At 39.8% G+C, this 17,645-nt stretch overlaps 1 protein-coding gene across 3 annotated transcripts in view; it reads left to right on the forward strand.

Moving 5' to 3' along the window:
• LOC120718583 overlaps positions 1–17,600 on the forward strand; it is a 46,450-nt gene extending 28,850 nt beyond the window's left edge. For 2 of the 3 annotated variants that reach the window (XM_040007134.1, XM_040007136.1), the window contains exons 23-35: positions 352–390; positions 484–624; positions 2,535–2,623; positions 2,738–2,761; positions 3,157–3,682; positions 3,812–3,874; positions 5,126–10,837; positions 10,943–11,051; positions 12,381–12,479; positions 15,563–15,832; positions 16,198–16,299; positions 16,386–16,507; positions 16,832–17,600. In XM_040007134.1, the coding sequence (XP_039863068.1) occupies positions 352–390; positions 484–624; positions 2,535–2,623; positions 2,738–2,761; positions 3,157–3,682; positions 3,812–3,874; positions 5,126–10,837; positions 10,943–11,051; positions 12,381–12,479; positions 15,563–15,832; positions 16,198–16,299; positions 16,386–16,507; positions 16,832–16,915 (7,380 nt within the window). In that variant the 3' untranslated portion in view covers positions 16,916–17,600. The remainder of the gene's footprint in view (positions 1–351; positions 391–483; positions 625–2,534; positions 2,624–2,737; positions 2,762–3,156; positions 3,683–3,811; positions 3,875–5,125; positions 10,838–10,942; positions 11,052–12,380; positions 12,480–15,562; positions 15,833–16,197; positions 16,300–16,385; positions 16,508–16,831) is intronic. The other variant, XM_040007135.1, reaches the window with a different exon arrangement.
• Positions 17,601–17,645: the final 45 nt, after the last annotated feature.

A 17,645-nucleotide genomic window follows, 5' to 3' on the forward strand; every position in this document is an offset into this window, starting at 1 on the left:
ATATAATTTTTCAAGGGATCTTATATGTGTTTTCACTCTTGTATGCTTTTCATACAAGTTTCATACAAGACAGATAAAAACTTTATAAGATTTATATATATCTTTTCCATATGTGAGCTGTTGTGATTTGGCGCTATATAAATAAAATCGAATTATACCTTTGGGATAGGGACGTGTTTTACAATTTTGGTTGGATAATTTTTCAAAATGTTTGATATTTATACATTTTTATACATAATTTATACATTTTCTAAAACTGTATGCTGTTTACTGCATACAGTTTATGAGTTGGATAATTGAATTTACAGAATAGCAATGTGTGTGACAATATCTTTTAAAATCTTTTTGTAGGAGCTCATGTACAGAAATCTGATGAAATGGAGCAATATTGTAAGTAAGCTATCACTTAATTATATCTGTAGTCATCCAAAAAAAGTTTTTCTATTTCCTGCTCCTTAACAGCGGCTTTTCATTGTTTTTCAGCATGTTCCAGATTCAGAGTCTCTGGAGGAGCGGCTGATCTGTGTGGAGATCTCTGAGACATCTGTGGACCTCATCATGATGGTCATGCAAGTGGTGGCATTCAGTGGTTCTTTTGTCAGATTCTTGCCACTTGCTAACAGGGTACGACACACACCTACACCCCCCCCCCCCCCCCCCCCCCCGTGTTTTCAGTTGCATGACTGCATTAACGGTTTTACTTACAGTGGGATGCAAAAGTTTGGGCAACCTTGTTAATAGTCATTTTCCTGTATAAATCGTTGATTGTTACAATAAAAAAATGTCAGTTAAATATATCATATAGGAGACACACACAGTGATATTTGAGAAGTGAAATGAAGTTTATTGTATTTACAGAAAGTGTGCAAAAATTGTTTAAACTAAATCAGGCAGGTGCATAAATTTGGGCACCACAAAATAAGAAATGAAATCAATATTTAGTAGATCCGCCTTTTGCAGAAATTACAGCCTCTAAACGCTTCCTGTAGGTTCCAATGAGAGTCTGGATTGTGGTTGAAGGTATTTTTGGACCATTCCTCTTTACAAAACATCTCTAGTTCATTCAGGTTTGATGGCTTCTGAGCATGGACAGCTCTCTTTAACTCAAGACAGATTTTCAATAATATTCAGGTCTGGGGACTGAGATGGCCGTTCCAGAACGTTGTACTTGTTCCTCTGCATGAATGCCTTTTGTGGGTTTTGAGCAGTGTTTCTTGTTGAAAGATCCAGCCCCGGCGCAGCTTCAGCTTTGTCACGGATTCCTGGACATTGGTCTCCAGAATCTGCTGATACTGAGTGGAATCCATGTGTCCCTCAACTTTCACAAGATTCCCAGTCCCTGCACTGGCCACACAGCCCCACAGCATGATGGAACCACCACCATATTTTACTGTAGGTAGCAGGTGTTTTTCTTGGAATGCTGTGTTCTTTTTCCTCCATGCATAACGCCCCTTGTTATGCCCTAATAACTCAATTTTACTTTCATCAGTCCACAGCACCTTATTCCAAATGTGCTTTAGCATACCTCAAGCGGCTCTGTTTGTGCTGTGGGCAGAGAAAAGACTTCCTCTGCATCACTCTCGCATACAGCATCTCCTTGTGTAAACTGTGCTGAATGGTTGAACGATGCACACTGACTCCATCTGCTGCAAGATGATGTTGTAGGTCTTTGGTGCTGGTCTGTGGGTTGACTCTGACTGTTCTCACTGTTCGTCGCTTCTGTCTATCTGAGATTTTTCTTGGTCTGCCACTTCGAGCCTTAACTTGAACTGAGCCTGTGGTCTTCCATTTTCTCAATATGTTCCTAACAGTGGAAACAGACGGCTTAAATCTCTGAGACGGCTTTCTGTATCCTTCCCCTAAACCATGATGGTGAACAATCTTTGTCTTCAGGTCATTTGAGAGTTGTTTTGAGACCCCCATGTTGCTACTCGTCAGAGAAAATTAAAAGAGGGAAACTTACAATTGACCCCCTTAAATACTCTTTCTTATTATTGGATTCACCTGTGTATTTTGGTCAGGGGTCACTGAGCTTACCAAGCCAATTTGAGTTCCAATAATTAGTTCTAAAGGTTTTGGAATCAATAAAATGACAACAGTGCCCAAATTTATGCTCCTGCCTGATTTTGTTTAAACAATTATTGCACACTTTCTGTAAATCCAATAAACTTCATTTCACTTCTCAAATATCACTGTGTGTCTCTCCTATATGATATATTTAACTGACATTTTTTATTGTAACAACCAATGATTTATACAGGAAAATGACTATTAACAAGGTTGCCCAAACTTTTGCATCCCACTGTATTTCAGTCAGGATCGCTATAGCATAAATTTTGCATCTATGTTCCCATCTATGTATGCGTTTCATGTTCAGTCATATTGTAGTTCATACTGCACCTTTGCTTGGGTAAACTAAAGCATGAACGAGTTTAAAAAAAAAAAAAAAAGAATTGTTAATGTCTATTATCACTTTTTAAGAAACGTTTTCCTTTTTGTCTTTGGGCTTTTCTTATGACTATTTCTATTCTCAGATTTACATTGAGATGGCAGAATCTAGTCTTGTAACAGAGGTGTTGGAGAAGATTGCTTCAAATGAACATTTATCTACGAATGTAATTTGGTATGACTTTCACTAAAATAGGGGAAGAGATGAATAAATTATTAGAATAAATTACGTATTTATTTGTTATGAAAATAGACCCTTAGACCGTCTCCTTTTTTATCCTCTATACAGGAAAAAAGTTCGACGCATTGAAACGTGAGTATTTCTCTTTCTAATACGACAATTCCTGAATCTGGGTGCAGCTTCTCCTGTAGAAGTTAAAACAGTTCTAATACTAAACATTTTGGGTTTTCGGATTCTTGGTTTGACGAAAAAATAATAGTCTCATATGGTGAAGTATGGTTTCCTGTTGTTTTTTTTTGGGGGGGGGGGGTTCTCTAATTTTTATAATGAACTGGCTCTAAAAGATGTGGAGAAACAAAACAGGCAGTTTATGTAAATGTGTCTTAAGCTAATGACTGCTGAACAAAAAATTGGAAATGATATTTGTTTCTTTCTCTGTTTTGTAACATGTTATGTGTAACCATTTTTGTGAAAACAAACTTGTTTTTTGTGGGCAACTAACAAAGATTTTCTGCTTTTGATTTTAGTTTGAAGAGCCTAAAACAGCGTCTGCAAGACTCCAGTGAGATTAAAGTAAATCTTGAACTGGACACCACAGATGTTAAGTTCCCGACTGTGATAAGTGGAGCACAGTCTTCTCTTTCTGATAAAGGGGCGCAAACTCTTCAGCAAACAAGTACCTCTGGTTCTGCTCAACCAGCAGTATCAGTTAGTTCGAACATTTCTAAGTCTCTCACAGCAGGACAAAGTGCAACAAGTGACCAAGAAATGGAAGAAACCAGTGATAAACCAGGAACTGAGATCATAACATCCACCGTTGCTCTTCAGGCGAGTCAGGATGTAGAGAAGGCAGAAGGGAGGGTAGGGGAAGAAGGGTCACCAGTAATTTCAGTCACCTCTGCTGATGGAAGAAGTTTTTCAGCTGCTTCTACCCCTGCTCCTCAAGTCACAAGTCTGACAAAGTCTAAGGAAATGATCAAAGAACTTCGTTATATTAATGCTGACGAGCCCATATTGATTCAGGGAACCAAGACACAGACTGTGGATAAAATGGTAATATCTGGCAAAAAGTGTATTTGCAAAGTGCCAAAAATGTTCTAACTATGACCTGCCATATTTTTGTGAGGGTAACGCATTTCCAATTTGTTCAAGTAAAGTAGTAAGCAATCTTTATCTTTTTAGAGCCCCAGCAAGAGAGAAACAACCTCTAGAAGTGACTTGGGTAAAGAGAAAATGGAAGAAAAGGTGAGTTCCTTACTTCTAGCTTCAAATTTGGTCTGCATATATGCATAAACATACAGTGTATATAGAATCAAACCCACTAAACTATGATATGATTAGGGATGGGTACCGGTAATGGCACCGGTTCTGACATAAACGGTAGTAACCAGACCGAAAAGCAGCGCACATTGCGGTGCTTTTTTCTTTTCCTGAGATGTCATACACTTTGGATTCCAGCCAATCATTTTACCTTTGCGAGCGTAGTAGGCGGGCCCAGGTACGTACGTTCTTTTAGAGAAGAGCTACAGATTAAAAATGCCCAAAGCAAAGTGGTCAAAGTCTGGCTGTACTTCACAGCAAAAGATGTAAACTCAGCAGCCTGCAACAAGTGCTTTAAGGTGATACTGTGCAAAGGAGGTAACTCCTCAAATCTGATGAAACACATAGCGACGTATAGCATTTTGTTAAAAGCCGAGAAATGCGCCGTATTTGATAGCTTGCCGCGAGACCGTGCACATCTACTGCGGGTGTGGTGCCTGTTATCGGACCCGGAGTTAGCAACATCCCCCGAAAACCCGAAGATTAGAGTCCTGGCCCGTAGCCCTGCCAGTGTAGCAGAAATGATGACTGATGATGATGGCAGCAGCAGCAGCCGTTCTTCTCTGCGTGAGTAGCTTAATGTTGTTCGTGTGTAATTTACATTGAGTAGGCTAACCACGTTATTACATTAATGCATGTAAGGTGAACTAGCAAACATCATCATAGTTACATGCTGCTGGCTTCTTGTTTGATGGCAGATGCTCCCTTCACCCTGGCCAAAAAGGCTAAAATGACCAAAGAAAAAGTGGAAAAACAGCTAAACACGAGAGGTTTTTGGACAAAGTTTGTTTTTTCCATTGTTTAAGCTCTGCTTCCAGCCAAGAGTGATGCCATAAATCCCCTATAGCTGCAGAAAAGGCTAACATTGTTATCTTTTTACAAAAAACAGCTGAACATGAGAGGTTTTTGGACCAATTTTGTGTTCTCCATTCTTTAAGCACCGGTTCGAGCACCGTTTAAGCACCGGCACCATTTCAAAAGTACCGGTTTGGTACTGGTATCGGATAAAACCTAAACCATACCCATCCCTAGATATGATAATATATCTTAGTTTATTAGTGACAGTCTTCTGTGGTCCCTTTTATTAGTTGTTTTTTGGGTGGTTTTTTTTTTTTTTTTTTTTTTTAATAGCTCAGTTATGTAATTGAAAATAACTCATCTCTTTAACTGGTTAAGCAGACCTGCGGAGTGGAAATAGAAAACCAAAGCCTGGTTGTGTCGACCACTACAAAACAGATCTCAACAAGGCCCTTGAACGACTCGACGAGCAGCTCATCTCCTAGTGTCAGCCAGACCTCTGTCTCTTCTTCTCTACAATCTATTGAAACTCCTCCCTTCCCTTGCCAAACAGCACAGCCAGAAAATCCAGAGTCTCCAGAGATAGCCTTACATTCTCCATCCTTCAGCTGTAAGCCTTCTTCATCAACAGCAGCAGCAGCAGATGTGACAGTAGAGACATATCAGCTTCATAGAGACGAAGAAGCAAAACCCAAAGAAAGTGCAGTAGGAAAGTCGGGTAAAGTGTTAGCAGAGGGCATTACTACAGAGACAAATAGAACAGAAACATCATTAGCTATACATTCAGCTGCACATAGTCAGGGGTTAGAGTTGACAAGCCAAAAACCGAATCTAGAAATTGATTTTAACAATGGCATACTCAAAGAGTCGAAGGAGAGGACGGAAGAAGAATGCAGAAATTATTATTCTGGCAAGTATCCTGAGGAGGAGGACTTTGAAGATTACCAAATCCTGGACTCGATTGAGGATCAATTGGATGAACAGATGAATGAAGACGGAAGCCAAGATGGCACTGAAACCAATTTATCTGGGTGTGTACAAGAGCAAGGAAACTCTTACCAGGTGATGGATAGTGTTACCGAGGACCAAGTATCTGTAGTTAAAGAGGACTCTCAAGAAGATGCCACTGATAAGGATGTGTTAGATTCAAGAACGAACCAAAGTCCAAGGATCAAGGGAGCTCGAACAACCATACAAACACAAGGAGAAATGCATAGGTCTTTTAAAGCCCCCGAAAATTTGGGCCAAATCCTAAATGTTGAAGAACAAGTCAACAAAGACATGTCATGCGATGCAGATTGTGCTAAACAAGAAACCTTTGAGATATTGGATTCAATTGATGATAACACTGATGACCATGTTTCTTCAGAAACACATATTTTTGATGAGCTAAATTTCAGTTTAGAGGACTTTGTCACTGTTGATGAAATTGGTGACAACACGGGAGAAGCAGCCTTTAGCCACCAAAGCCGCTCTTCTCATAAGCAGAACTCTGAAAGGAAAAGAGAAAGGCGGAGCTCTCACATTGCCTCCTCTTCTTCCTCACCCGTGCCAACTCACATCACAGTGAAAGGAAATTTGTCTTCTAATGTCTTTAAGACCTCTACCTCCTCATCTTCTCAGTCTTTTGAAACTTGTAGGAAAACACACCCAAGCAAGTTAAAGTCCCCAGCCAGAGCACTGCATACTTCATCCTCAGATTGCAGGGCGCATTCATTAAAGATGGCATCAGCAGCAGAAGCTGAGACATCAGTTGACACATATAAGCTGCACAAAGAAACAAGTTCTGTTGAGTCAGAGTCAAGGCAGTCACCTGGACCTGAGAAAGGCCATAGACTGCATAAGTTGGACAGTCAAGTCATGGAGAGCGATACAGATGCAGTCAAAACCTGTTCAAAGGAATGGAGTGAAATTGGATTGGATGCTTCTGTCCAACTATTACATGGGGTTTCTAAACACCAAGTAGCTACCAATCAAGAGGATGATCGTCTGGTTGAAAATGAAGACTCAGCAGAGAAAAGAGAGGTTGAGGAAAACAAGATTCAGATAATGGAAAATTCTGATAAATCTACAGTTCTAGATGCAGCTGATAAAATTGAAATGTCAATTACAAGTAGCAACCAAAACCCGAGAGGCCAAACAGAAGATAGAAGAAGAAAAGAAAAGGAAGAAATGTTTTCAGAAGAATCCTGCAAAGCGTCCAAAGATGCTGACAACAGAGACATGAAAGACAATTCATCAGATAGTACTGATCATGAAACCTTTGAGATATTAGATTCAACTGATGATCATACTGATGACCATGCCTCATCAAACACCAACCTTTTTGATGAGCCAAATTTCAACTTGGAGGACTTTGTCACTGTTGATGAAATTGTTGATGATGTGGAAGATATGACCTTAGACCACCCAAGCACGGCTTCATCTAAACAGAACTCTAGAATGAAAAGTGAAAGGCAAGGTTCAAATGTTTCATCTCCTGTAAAGCAGACTTCTACAAGATCCCCGAAAGACTCCAAGAGCTCAGCAACTTATTCTTCTTTCTCACATTCCTTATCCAAGTCAATGAAAGCCACTGCGAGGAGCAGTTTATGTATGGCTATGGAAACTCCTGCCTCCTCTGTGGAAAAAGCAGCATCAAGTAACCCAAAATCTCCAGCCAGAGCATTGCAAGTTTTGTATTCAGGTTTTAGGACCTGTGCATCAAAAGCAGCTCTAAGTGGAGTTGAGACTTGTCAGCCAAATGAAGAACAAGCAAAACCAACAGAGAGTTTAGTGGTAAAATCTGACCACAAACTTTCAGCCAATGGCATTGCTTTGAAAATTGTTGAGTCAAAGTCAAGCCAGTCATCTGCTCTTGAGCAAGGCCAGAAATTCTTTGGAGGTGGCTATAAGGTCTTGGACAGTATTGAAGATGAAAGTCCTGAGGAGTTTAGTGAAATGGAAATAGATGCGCCTTTCAAAGCACTAGACGGTGTAACTGAAGACCGAACAGCAACAGTTCAAGAGGCCACTCAAACAGTTAAAGATGAAGGTTCCACATTGATGCAGCTGTCCAAAGAGCATGTGATTCAAGTAGATAATTCTGATAAATCTGTTGCTGAAGATTTGGCTGAGAGAAACGAAGTGCTGGACACAAGTAAGAATCAAGCTTCAAGGAGCAGGGGCGATGGAAGGTGGGGGAAAGAAAAAGAACAACAGATGCTTTCAGGAGAAACCTGCAAAGACTCTGGCCAAATGACAAATGTTAAACATCAAAGCATCAAAGAAGCTTCACCAGATAGTACTGAAGAAGAAGGCTTTGAGGCACTGGACTCGGCTAATGATTGCGTCGATGACCAAGTCTTTTCAGATACCACCCTTTTTGATGAGCAAAATTTTAACTTGGAGAATTTTGTCACTGTTGATGAGATTTTCGATGACTCTGGGGAGGACCAAAGCACAGATGTGTTATCCTCTGCCGAACAAACCTCATTAAAATCCTTGAAAGGCTTCAAGATTTCTTTGTCACCTTCCTCATCTAAGACAAGGAAATCCACTTTGAAAAGCAGGTTGTCTTCTAATGTCAAAACGATCTCAAACCACAAAGTTTCAATAAAAGGCATTGCTGGGGAAACTATTGAGTCGGAGATAAGTCAGACACCTGGACCTGAGCAAGGCCAAGAATTACATGAAGGAGGCTTTCAGGTCTTGGACAGTGTTAATGATGATGACGCATGTTTAAAGGAGTGCAGTGAAATTGAATTGGATGCTTCTCGCAAAGTGCTAGACAATGATATCAGAGACCAAATAACTACAGTTCAAGAGTCCAATCCTTTGGCCAAAAATGAAAGTTTTACAGTAAAGCAGCTGTCTGAAGATTTGATTCTGGTAGTGGACATTTGTGACAAAAATGAAGCAGAGAGCAGGGGAGATGGAATCAAGGGGAAAGATGAAATAACGCTTTTGAAGGAATCATCCAAAGCCTCCAAAGATGCTGGCTTAATTGCAGAAGGTAAAAAACAGCCTCTTGAAGAGGGAGACAACACTGTAAAAGAGGGTACTGAACAACAAACCTTTGAGATACTGGATTTAACTGATAGTCATAATGATTATTCTATTTCTTCAGACGCTCAGCTTTTTGATGAGCAGAATTTTGAGAGTTTTGTCACTGTTGATGAAATTGTTGAGGATGTGGATGACAACCAAGGCACCTTCTCATCTGAGCAGAACTCCAGAAAGAAAAGAAAAAGACAAAACTCAGATGTTTCATCTTATGCCAAGAAGATCTCAACAAGATCCTTGAAAGAGTCTAAGAACTCAGCTGCTTTATCTTCTGAATCCAAGCCCACTGAAGCTTCAGAGAAAAGCACCCTGTCTTTAGGCTTGACCACTGACTCACCAAAAAAACAAAAAGGCTCATCTGAACCAACCAAATTCAATACCACATCTATGCAATCTGCTCAGGCCACTAAGACCCCTTTATTCTCTTCTTCGCTGCCTGTCGAAATTCATGCATCGCCTTTTCGCAGAGCACAGCCACACAAGACAGAATCTCCAGCCAGAAGACCACACACTGTATCCTCAGGCCACAAGACCCATTTGTCAGAGATGGCATCAACATCAGATATTGAGGCATCTGTAAAGATTCAATATTCTAATGAATCAGAGAAAAAAAACACAGAGTGTGCAACAGCAAAGTCTGACCACAACGTGTCAGGAGAGGGCATTGCGGCAGGGGATTATGTCGGAAAATGTATTGAGGAGGAGGAGGAAGATGGTGAAACTTACCAAGTCATTGATTCAGTTGATGATCAAACAGAAGAACAGCTGGATGACGATGGAAATCAAGATGGCTGTGCTAAAACCAAGTATTCAGGACCTAAACAAAGCCACACATTGCATGGGGAAGGTTATCAGATTTTAGACGATATAAAATCCACAATCCGAAATGAAATAAAACAGTACATTGAATGTCAAGACATCCAAAAAACTTCAACAGATGCTACTGAAGCATTTGAGATACTGGATTCAGTTGATGATCTGACTGAAATAGAAGATGATAACCAAAAATTTGAAACCCTCGGCACCCAAGTATCTAAAGAAGCCACAGAAGAAGAGGAAGAAGCTTACCAGGTAATTGATTCTGTGGAAGATGAGCCAGCAACCACAGAGACCAAATTGGAGGCAGACAACAAGGAAAAAAGAACAGATAAATCCAATGAACCTAAAAGAGATGATAGACCAACAAGGAGGAGTGGATCAAGGTCCAGAACATCTAAAAGTGAAGAAGAGGGGAAATTACCAATAAAAGAGGACAAGATGGAGAAAAAATATGAGACAAGAACAAAGAAAAGCAATACAGAAAAAGGCAGAAATATTCTCAAGGACACTGAAAAGATCATTCATGGGAAAGTAAACTTTGATAAAGATGAACCAATTCAAGATGCTTTTACTGCAGAAAGGTCTGATAGTAGAAGGTCTGCTAGAGGATACAAAAAGGACAAACTGACATACACAGAACAATCTGAAAAGCCAGAAGCGGTAGAGACTGACAACAGCAATTCAGCCATTACAGAACAATCTACCAGTGGGAGAAAGGAAAGAACGGCTAAAGAAGTCCCAACAAAAGACAAGACTACAGCAAGAAGGAGAACCACATGGGCTGTACATTCCCAGAAACAGGATCCTGAGAAAAATACAGAAAATGAGGAGACAACGCCACCGACCAAGAAGACACCAACAACAAAGAGTGATGCCTTGATAAAAGACTTAAGGGAAGACTCTACCTATGAAATACACCCTGTGGAAGATGATGATAGGAATAATCGACCTGCAACTTCAGAAAACACAACGTTGGAAAGACCAAGGAAATATATTGAGAAAACTTTTTTGGATGACACATCTGAGCTAGTGACTCTGGATGAGGTGGGGGCAGATGAGGGTGGAGACAAAGGTTTTTTGGAGGGAGAAGAGTGGACTAGGGAGATTACGGAGGATGAGCTGCAGGAGTTTGTCACATTGGATGAGATTGGTGAAGAAGAGGAGGAGGGACATGAGGTCTGCCGACTCAACCCAGATAGCCAGTCAGTGAAGTCCTTAAACCAAGAGGTAATGTTAGCATTTAAACTGTTGCAGACATTTTTCTTTCTTCGAGAAATCTTTGTTCTGATAACATAAATCTTGATGCCAAACATTTTGGTTTTCTCTTTTTAGACTTTGTCAAATGTGAATGAAGCAGTGCATGATGAGAATGAGAAGGGTGTCAAAAAGGAGGCTCAGAAAATCTCAAGATCTAATAAACGCAAACGTGATGACAATGCAGGTTTGTGTTAGTCTTCTTACTGCTTCCATAAAAATGTCATAAATTAGCAGCAGGCAACAGGTTTCTAATAAGAGTCAGTTGATTAATTAATCATCAGCAGGTGTGACCTCCTTTACTAAAGTTTAGTTTGCTGCTCTGGTGCATGGTCAAGTTACATCTGAAGAAGCCATACAAACCTGTGGAATAATGTCCTTTAAACACCTTTGGGTTTCTTTTATAAACCTTGGGCACCTTGCATTCCCAGAGTCAACCATGAACTCCTCTGTATGTCTGACAAAGAAAAGAATCAAGGTGTTGAAATTGCCCAGTCCTGTCCAGACCTCAACCTGATTGGAATGCTGGTTTGGGACCTTAAGAATGCTGTGCGTAAATGTATATCCCCAACCTCAATAAACTGAAGCAACAGAGGTATGGGCCAAATTTTTCCCACAACGATGTGAGAGACTGATGAAGTCACACAGAAAATGATTCCTTCAGTTTAGCTAAAGCTGGTTATAGAAGCGATTGAAACATGGACTGTACATAGGGTGATCGTGGCAGTTGGCAGTTTGATTGTGTAAGGTTGCCGGGTTCGAGCCCCGGCTCCGACAGACTTCACCTGTTGCCTACTGGTGGTTGTCAGAGGGCCCGGTGGTGCCAGTGTTCTGCAGACTTGCCTCTGTCAGTGCACCCCAGGGCAGCTGTGGCTACAATGTAGCTGGCCATCACCAGTGTGTGTGAATGAGTGGATGACTGAATGTAGTGTAATGCGCTTTGGGGTCCTTGGGGACTAAGTGCTATACAAATACAGGCCATTTACCATAGTTTTTCAAAGGACAGCACAAAGTCTCGTGTAAACTTCGTTTCACATGACTGTTTGTACATGGTAGGTATGATAAGCAGGCATAAACAGTGGTGCCTTCATTGATAGAAGGAGCAGCACATCTTAAAGCAGATAAGACATAAACCAGGTGAAATGGATTGTGTTAACAGCTAAAGGTTTCCAGTATAATGGAACTCTAACCATAAAAGCTAAATTACTAATTATTTTAAGGTGCAAATAAACTGACATCTGCTTACAGCCTAACAGAAATTTAAAATTAAAGGTAAGACACACTGTTAAAGACAAATCTATCACCCGTTACATGCTTTGTTAGCCAAGACAGTTTGATTTTGGTGTGTTTTGATTGGCAGATTATTATCACTATAGATTTTTTTTTTTTAAATGGAAAGCATTGTGTACTAGTCTGTTGTGTGAATCTTGTAAAGTTTACTCCTAAATTTACTAAAAAAGAAATTGGCAAACTGTTTTGCATTAATGTGAGTCTTTGTTTTTGTATCTCATATTAGAGGAGAATGTGAACTTGAAAAGAGATGAAGACGAGGACAAGAAAGCCATTAGAACCAGGACAAGTGGCCAAGCCAGGAAGAGGACTAGACAGATCCCTGGTAACACAAGCACAGCTTTCTGGTTTACATAATTGTGCAGAAATATTGAGCCACTTCTCATTTCTTCATACTTTGTTACTTTGTTAAATAATCTTGAGCAAATGTTCCCTAGTCTTTCAAAGTTTTTCTTTTGACTGCTTTTACTCACTGATTTTCAGTCCAGTCTTTATACCTGAGCATTTTCAGAGGAATGTTTTTGTTGTTGTTTGTTTGTTAAGCCACTTAACACTGACTTATGAATCATTCAAGGACAAAAAAAGGAACCTTAGTCATGTGATGAGCCAGTTGTAATCTAATGCCATGTAGTGCTGTCAATCAACAAATTGGAAACAGCGTCACGACAGCATGACAATGGTTACAGACACACGGCAGTAAAATCATACCTGGGTAGAAAAACACATGGTGGAACACTATCAGTCACGGATTGGCTTCACCAGAACTCAAGCTTTAATGGAATGTGGGATCATCTAAAGCGTGGGTGTCAAACTCCTTTTTCATCATGGGGCACATACAGCTCACTTTGATGTTAAGTGGGCTGGACCCATGAAACTACATGATAGATGTGTAATTCACAGAAAATGTACCGTGGATAACATTTCTATTGTAGTCTTTGGAAAAACTGGACCTTGTATTAATAATAATAATACTGCATTTTATTTGAGGGCGCCTTACAAAAGAACAAAATTAAAAGGAGCAATAGTCATAAAATAAATAAAATAAGTTAAAATTGCAAAACAGAACTTGACAACAGATAAAATCACTACTAAAGCGAATAAACCAGTTTGAACAGATGTGTTTTGAGCTGTGACTTAAATAGGGGAGGAGAGTCTATATTTCTTATGGCTTGATGAAGAGAGTTCCAGAGCCGTGGAGCAGAGCGACTGAAAGCTCTGTTTATATTTATATGTAATTTATATTATATTTTCGCAATATATGATCAGGAGGGAGCATGTAAATAATGAATAAAAGAGGCTCTAATACTAAATCCTGGGGCACACCAGCAGAAACAGGATAGAGACTTGAAGAGTGGGATTTAAATTGGATATAACTGAGTGCGGTCTGAAAGATATGAGGCAAACCAAGCAAGGGGGTATGACGAATGGCAATGGATGCTAACCGGTTCAGGGGGATATTGTGAGAAATGGTATCATACTAAGATCAAGAAGAATGAGGATGGATAGGAGACCAGAATCAGCTGCCATCAGAAGGTCATTGGTTGACCTTAACAAAGCAGTTTCTGTGCTATGATTGGGGTGGAAACCAGATTGAAATTGTTCATAGAGATTATGGTCATTGAAATGTAAGTGAAGCTGGGAGGCGACAACTTTTTCAAGAATTTTTGAAATAAAGGGGAGATTTGATATAGGGCGAAGACTATCAAAGTTTTTGGGGTCTGCACCAGGCTTTTTGAGAGTTGGAATAACAGAAGCCTTTTTCTGACATGAAGGGACCATTCCAATTTTAAGGGAGGAACGGATAATACTGGTTATGAGAGGAGCTAACGAGGGAAGACAGGCTTTAACTAACACAGTGGGAAGAGGGTCAAGTTGACAGGTGGATAATTTAGATTTTTTTTTTTTTTAAATATGATTAGATACGTCAGTTATAGAGGGAAGAGTAAAACCTGAAAATAACTGACAGGAACACAGTGGGGGAAACAGGAAGTCTACTTCAGAGTCAGAAGCTCCTACAGAGTGACGGTGGATATCTTAGCTTTTACAAGACTTTTCTGTCATTTAATTATTTATCTCTTAGTTAATTACTTTTGTGTAGTATGAATGACTGTGAGGGAGTCTTTGTCAGCAGGAGACGCTGTGAAACCTATTTAAATACAGTTAAAAGCAATGTTCCCTCTAAGCTGCGCACGTGCGCAATTGCGCACTGTTGGCACGGTGTCTGCGCAGAGAAAATCTGCGTTGCGCACACAAAAAAAAATTCTAACCTGAATTGAAATTAAATTAAATATGTGCCGACACCGGTGTTTTAGCTAGTAAAGCGGTGTGGCTGATGTGGAGTGAAGCCACGTTAATGACAACCTGTACAACCATTGGAGATGTGAGCAGGAGAGACGGAACAATTGACGGAAAAAGTGTGGACAGTTTTTAAATTGTGTTGATAGGCCACGTAAAACCAGAGTTATGATAAAAAAATCTGCAACGTTTGGTTTTCTTCCTGAATACTGTCGTTGTTTATATTTACTGCGGGAAGAAACGGTAAAAACTGCGTTTTATAAGGAAAACGCTCGAAAGCCTGTGAGCTAAAACAAAACCAAAACACCCCACCCTTTCCCATTGGTCGAAAAATGTACCATGTCGACCAATCAAAACATGGCATTTAGTTGTTAAGAAACGGGAGGAAGTTATAGGAGTGAGAGGTGTTTTGAGATGTGACAGATTTGCAGCGTTTAGCGCAAATCTTGTGTAGTTAGTGTGTAGTGTAGTCAATAGTTTTGTTGTGTGTGTCAGAACAATGCGATGTTACAGGAGTGATACATCTCCTGTTGTCAGGCCTGCAGGTATCAGGCTGTTGTTCTCCTTTATCTCATAGTGGACAGAAATTATTTTTTGGAGTGGCACAATTAATTTGTGTGGCATTAAATTAGATGCAGAACACCTGATTGTTCTGTAAATAGTTTGAAAGGTTTGTTTAAAAAACCGCCTTGGCTGCATTTTTAGGTAAACAGCTGCAAAAAACTTAGTTGTTTGCAAAACTCAGTAACTTTTTTGAAGAAGTAACTGTATAATTAATTGCCCAACATTGGTCATTATATACTGTATTTTGCAGGGAGACAGTTACAGGACTCTCTCCCAGACCACAGACACATAATACAAGTCACAGTTTTATTTAAAAAAAAAAAAACTCAAAAACTCAAAAAAAAAAAAATGATTCTGGGCCTTCAGCCTTATGTTTGACACCCCTGATCTAAAGGTAGTCCAGATCTGAAGAAGAGCTTTGAATGTTCATCAAGAAGCCTGGAGAACTGTTCCTGAAGACTGCTGCCACTAAGAATTTGCACAAAACTGTACAATCTGGTCAGAGGACTAAATTGTAAATCTCAAGTATTTCTTTTTCTTTTCCTGCAGTGAGAAAATCTGTTAGAGGGAAAAAAGGGGTCGCAACACACGAGAGAGAAGATGCAGAAACAGAATCACTGCCTGCCGCTTCACTCGAGTCCTCGTCACTGGACAAAAACGTATCTGTACTGTCAAGTGACGACAAACCAGACAGCCAAAAAACACAGGAGAAACCAGAGAGCCAGCCCGATGTTGATGCTGCCTCTGCTGGGCAACAGCAACAGCCTGAGTGTCTTGATAATCAGACACAGGAAGGACCGAGCAGGAGTGACGTTAAAGGTACGAGAAGCTGTTTTACCTCAAAATGTGCTGATTTTAAACCAACAAAATGTTTCAATATGATTCACTAAAGTGGATGATGGTTGTTTTCCACTTAGAATTTGTTAGAATAGAGCAAAACTGCATCCAAGTCAGTGTCTATATTGTGGTTTTCCTAACACACTCTGTCAGAAGACAGCCACAATTTGTAATCTGGAACTTGTGAAGTTAAAGTTTGTCCATCAAAAGTTACTAATCATATTACAATTCAAGACATTCGAGCAGCTGTAACTAGAGAAGTAAAAATATAAACTTGTTATTGGAATAGGTACAGTTTAATTTGCAGTCATCATTTATCATTTATTAGTCGTTTTCCTTTTCTTTAGCTGTCCGTAAACGAAGGAGAGCACTTATTGAACCCAAAGCAAAGCGATCTTGTTCTCAGTCTCCTCGCATCACAGACAACTTGGATGCTGACGCGTCCCTTGGTGAGAACGAAACATAAAATAATGACGTCAATTTCAAGTCTTTCTTTTCTCTCTTAAGTTATTTTGTATGCTTCTGGTCTTCTTAGGTGATGAGCATGTTGTCCAAAAAATGGGGCTTTTCTGTAACCTCTGCTCCATTTTCTACCTGGATGAGCAAAATGCTAAGGACCTCCACTGCAGAAGCCAGAAACACCAGGAGAACCTGAAGGTACCCACAAACTCAATTCAATAAGGAAAGATCATCTGAAGGAACTGAATGTGATTTATTTAGATACTTAAAGTAGGCAGAGGGGCGGCTGATTGGCTCATAGAAGGTGGTCAAGGACGCGATTGGACGGAAGCCAGGATGTTAGCATTGAGTTACTGCGTGAGAGAGAGAGGAAGTGATGTAAAGGAAAGAGTGGGAGCCTGAACACTAAGGAAAGCAGGCAGATGAGTGATTAAAGGTCTTTCTTATTGAGGCTTTGTAATCGAGTGACTGCACAAAAACATACAAGTGGTCTCACCTTTTTCCCCTTTCTTTTATTTCCAGAAACATCAACAGAATCTTCGACGGAGGCCTTCGAGAATGTCGCTCAGAAATTCTCAAGGCTCTGTTAAGGATGAATATAACTAGATTTTTTTGTGTTCTTTCCCTTTTTTATGAGAGGTGCAAACAAAACCACGTGTCGTTGAGATTTGGTGGCGAGTGACTCAAGTTCGTGGACACGTTTAAAATGTAAACTTTCATGTGAGTAATTAGCACTCATAAACATATTCTTATAAGAAAAAAAACTAAGAGCTTTCTTTCCTCTGGTTGCAGAAGGGTTTTAGTTGTATAGAAGTTGGTAGGAAGTCTGCTTGTTTCAGGTAATTCTAACAAAAACATGACGTTTGTTTACTAAATGTTGGTTATTTTTAAGAGGGAGATAGGATTACCCACATTTCACTCTTTAGCTAACCGGATGCACGTTTACAGTTTTGTGCTCCACTTGTTTAAGTCATGTGAAACAGAAAGGATGTCAGTTTTCAGCTTCATGTACTTTGCTGCTGTTAGAGAGAAGCATGTTGTGTAGATTTATGCAAAGCTAATATACTTTTTTCCTCTTTCAGTGAGAGAGAGTATAACTATATTTTTTTTTATGATTGGTTTGCTGTATGTAAAAGCTGTTAACTATGTTATGGTCACCCTGTAAATCTTTATGCACATCAGTGATGTTTAAATGCAACATTTTCTCCCTGCAAGTCACTACAGAAATATCTGTACACATTTCCTGTGTAACCTCGGGGAAAATAAAACACTTCCTGTTTTTTCAGCTTTAGACATTTCTGTCATTTATTCGATTCTGCTCCTTCTATTGTTAAAT

This window comes from Simochromis diagramma, unplaced genomic scaffold, assembly GCF_900408965.1.
Source record: "Simochromis diagramma unplaced genomic scaffold, fSimDia1.1 OVJJ01000531.1, whole genome shotgun sequence".
Classification (NCBI taxonomy): Eukaryota; Metazoa; Chordata; class Actinopteri; order Cichliformes; family Cichlidae; genus Simochromis; species Simochromis diagramma.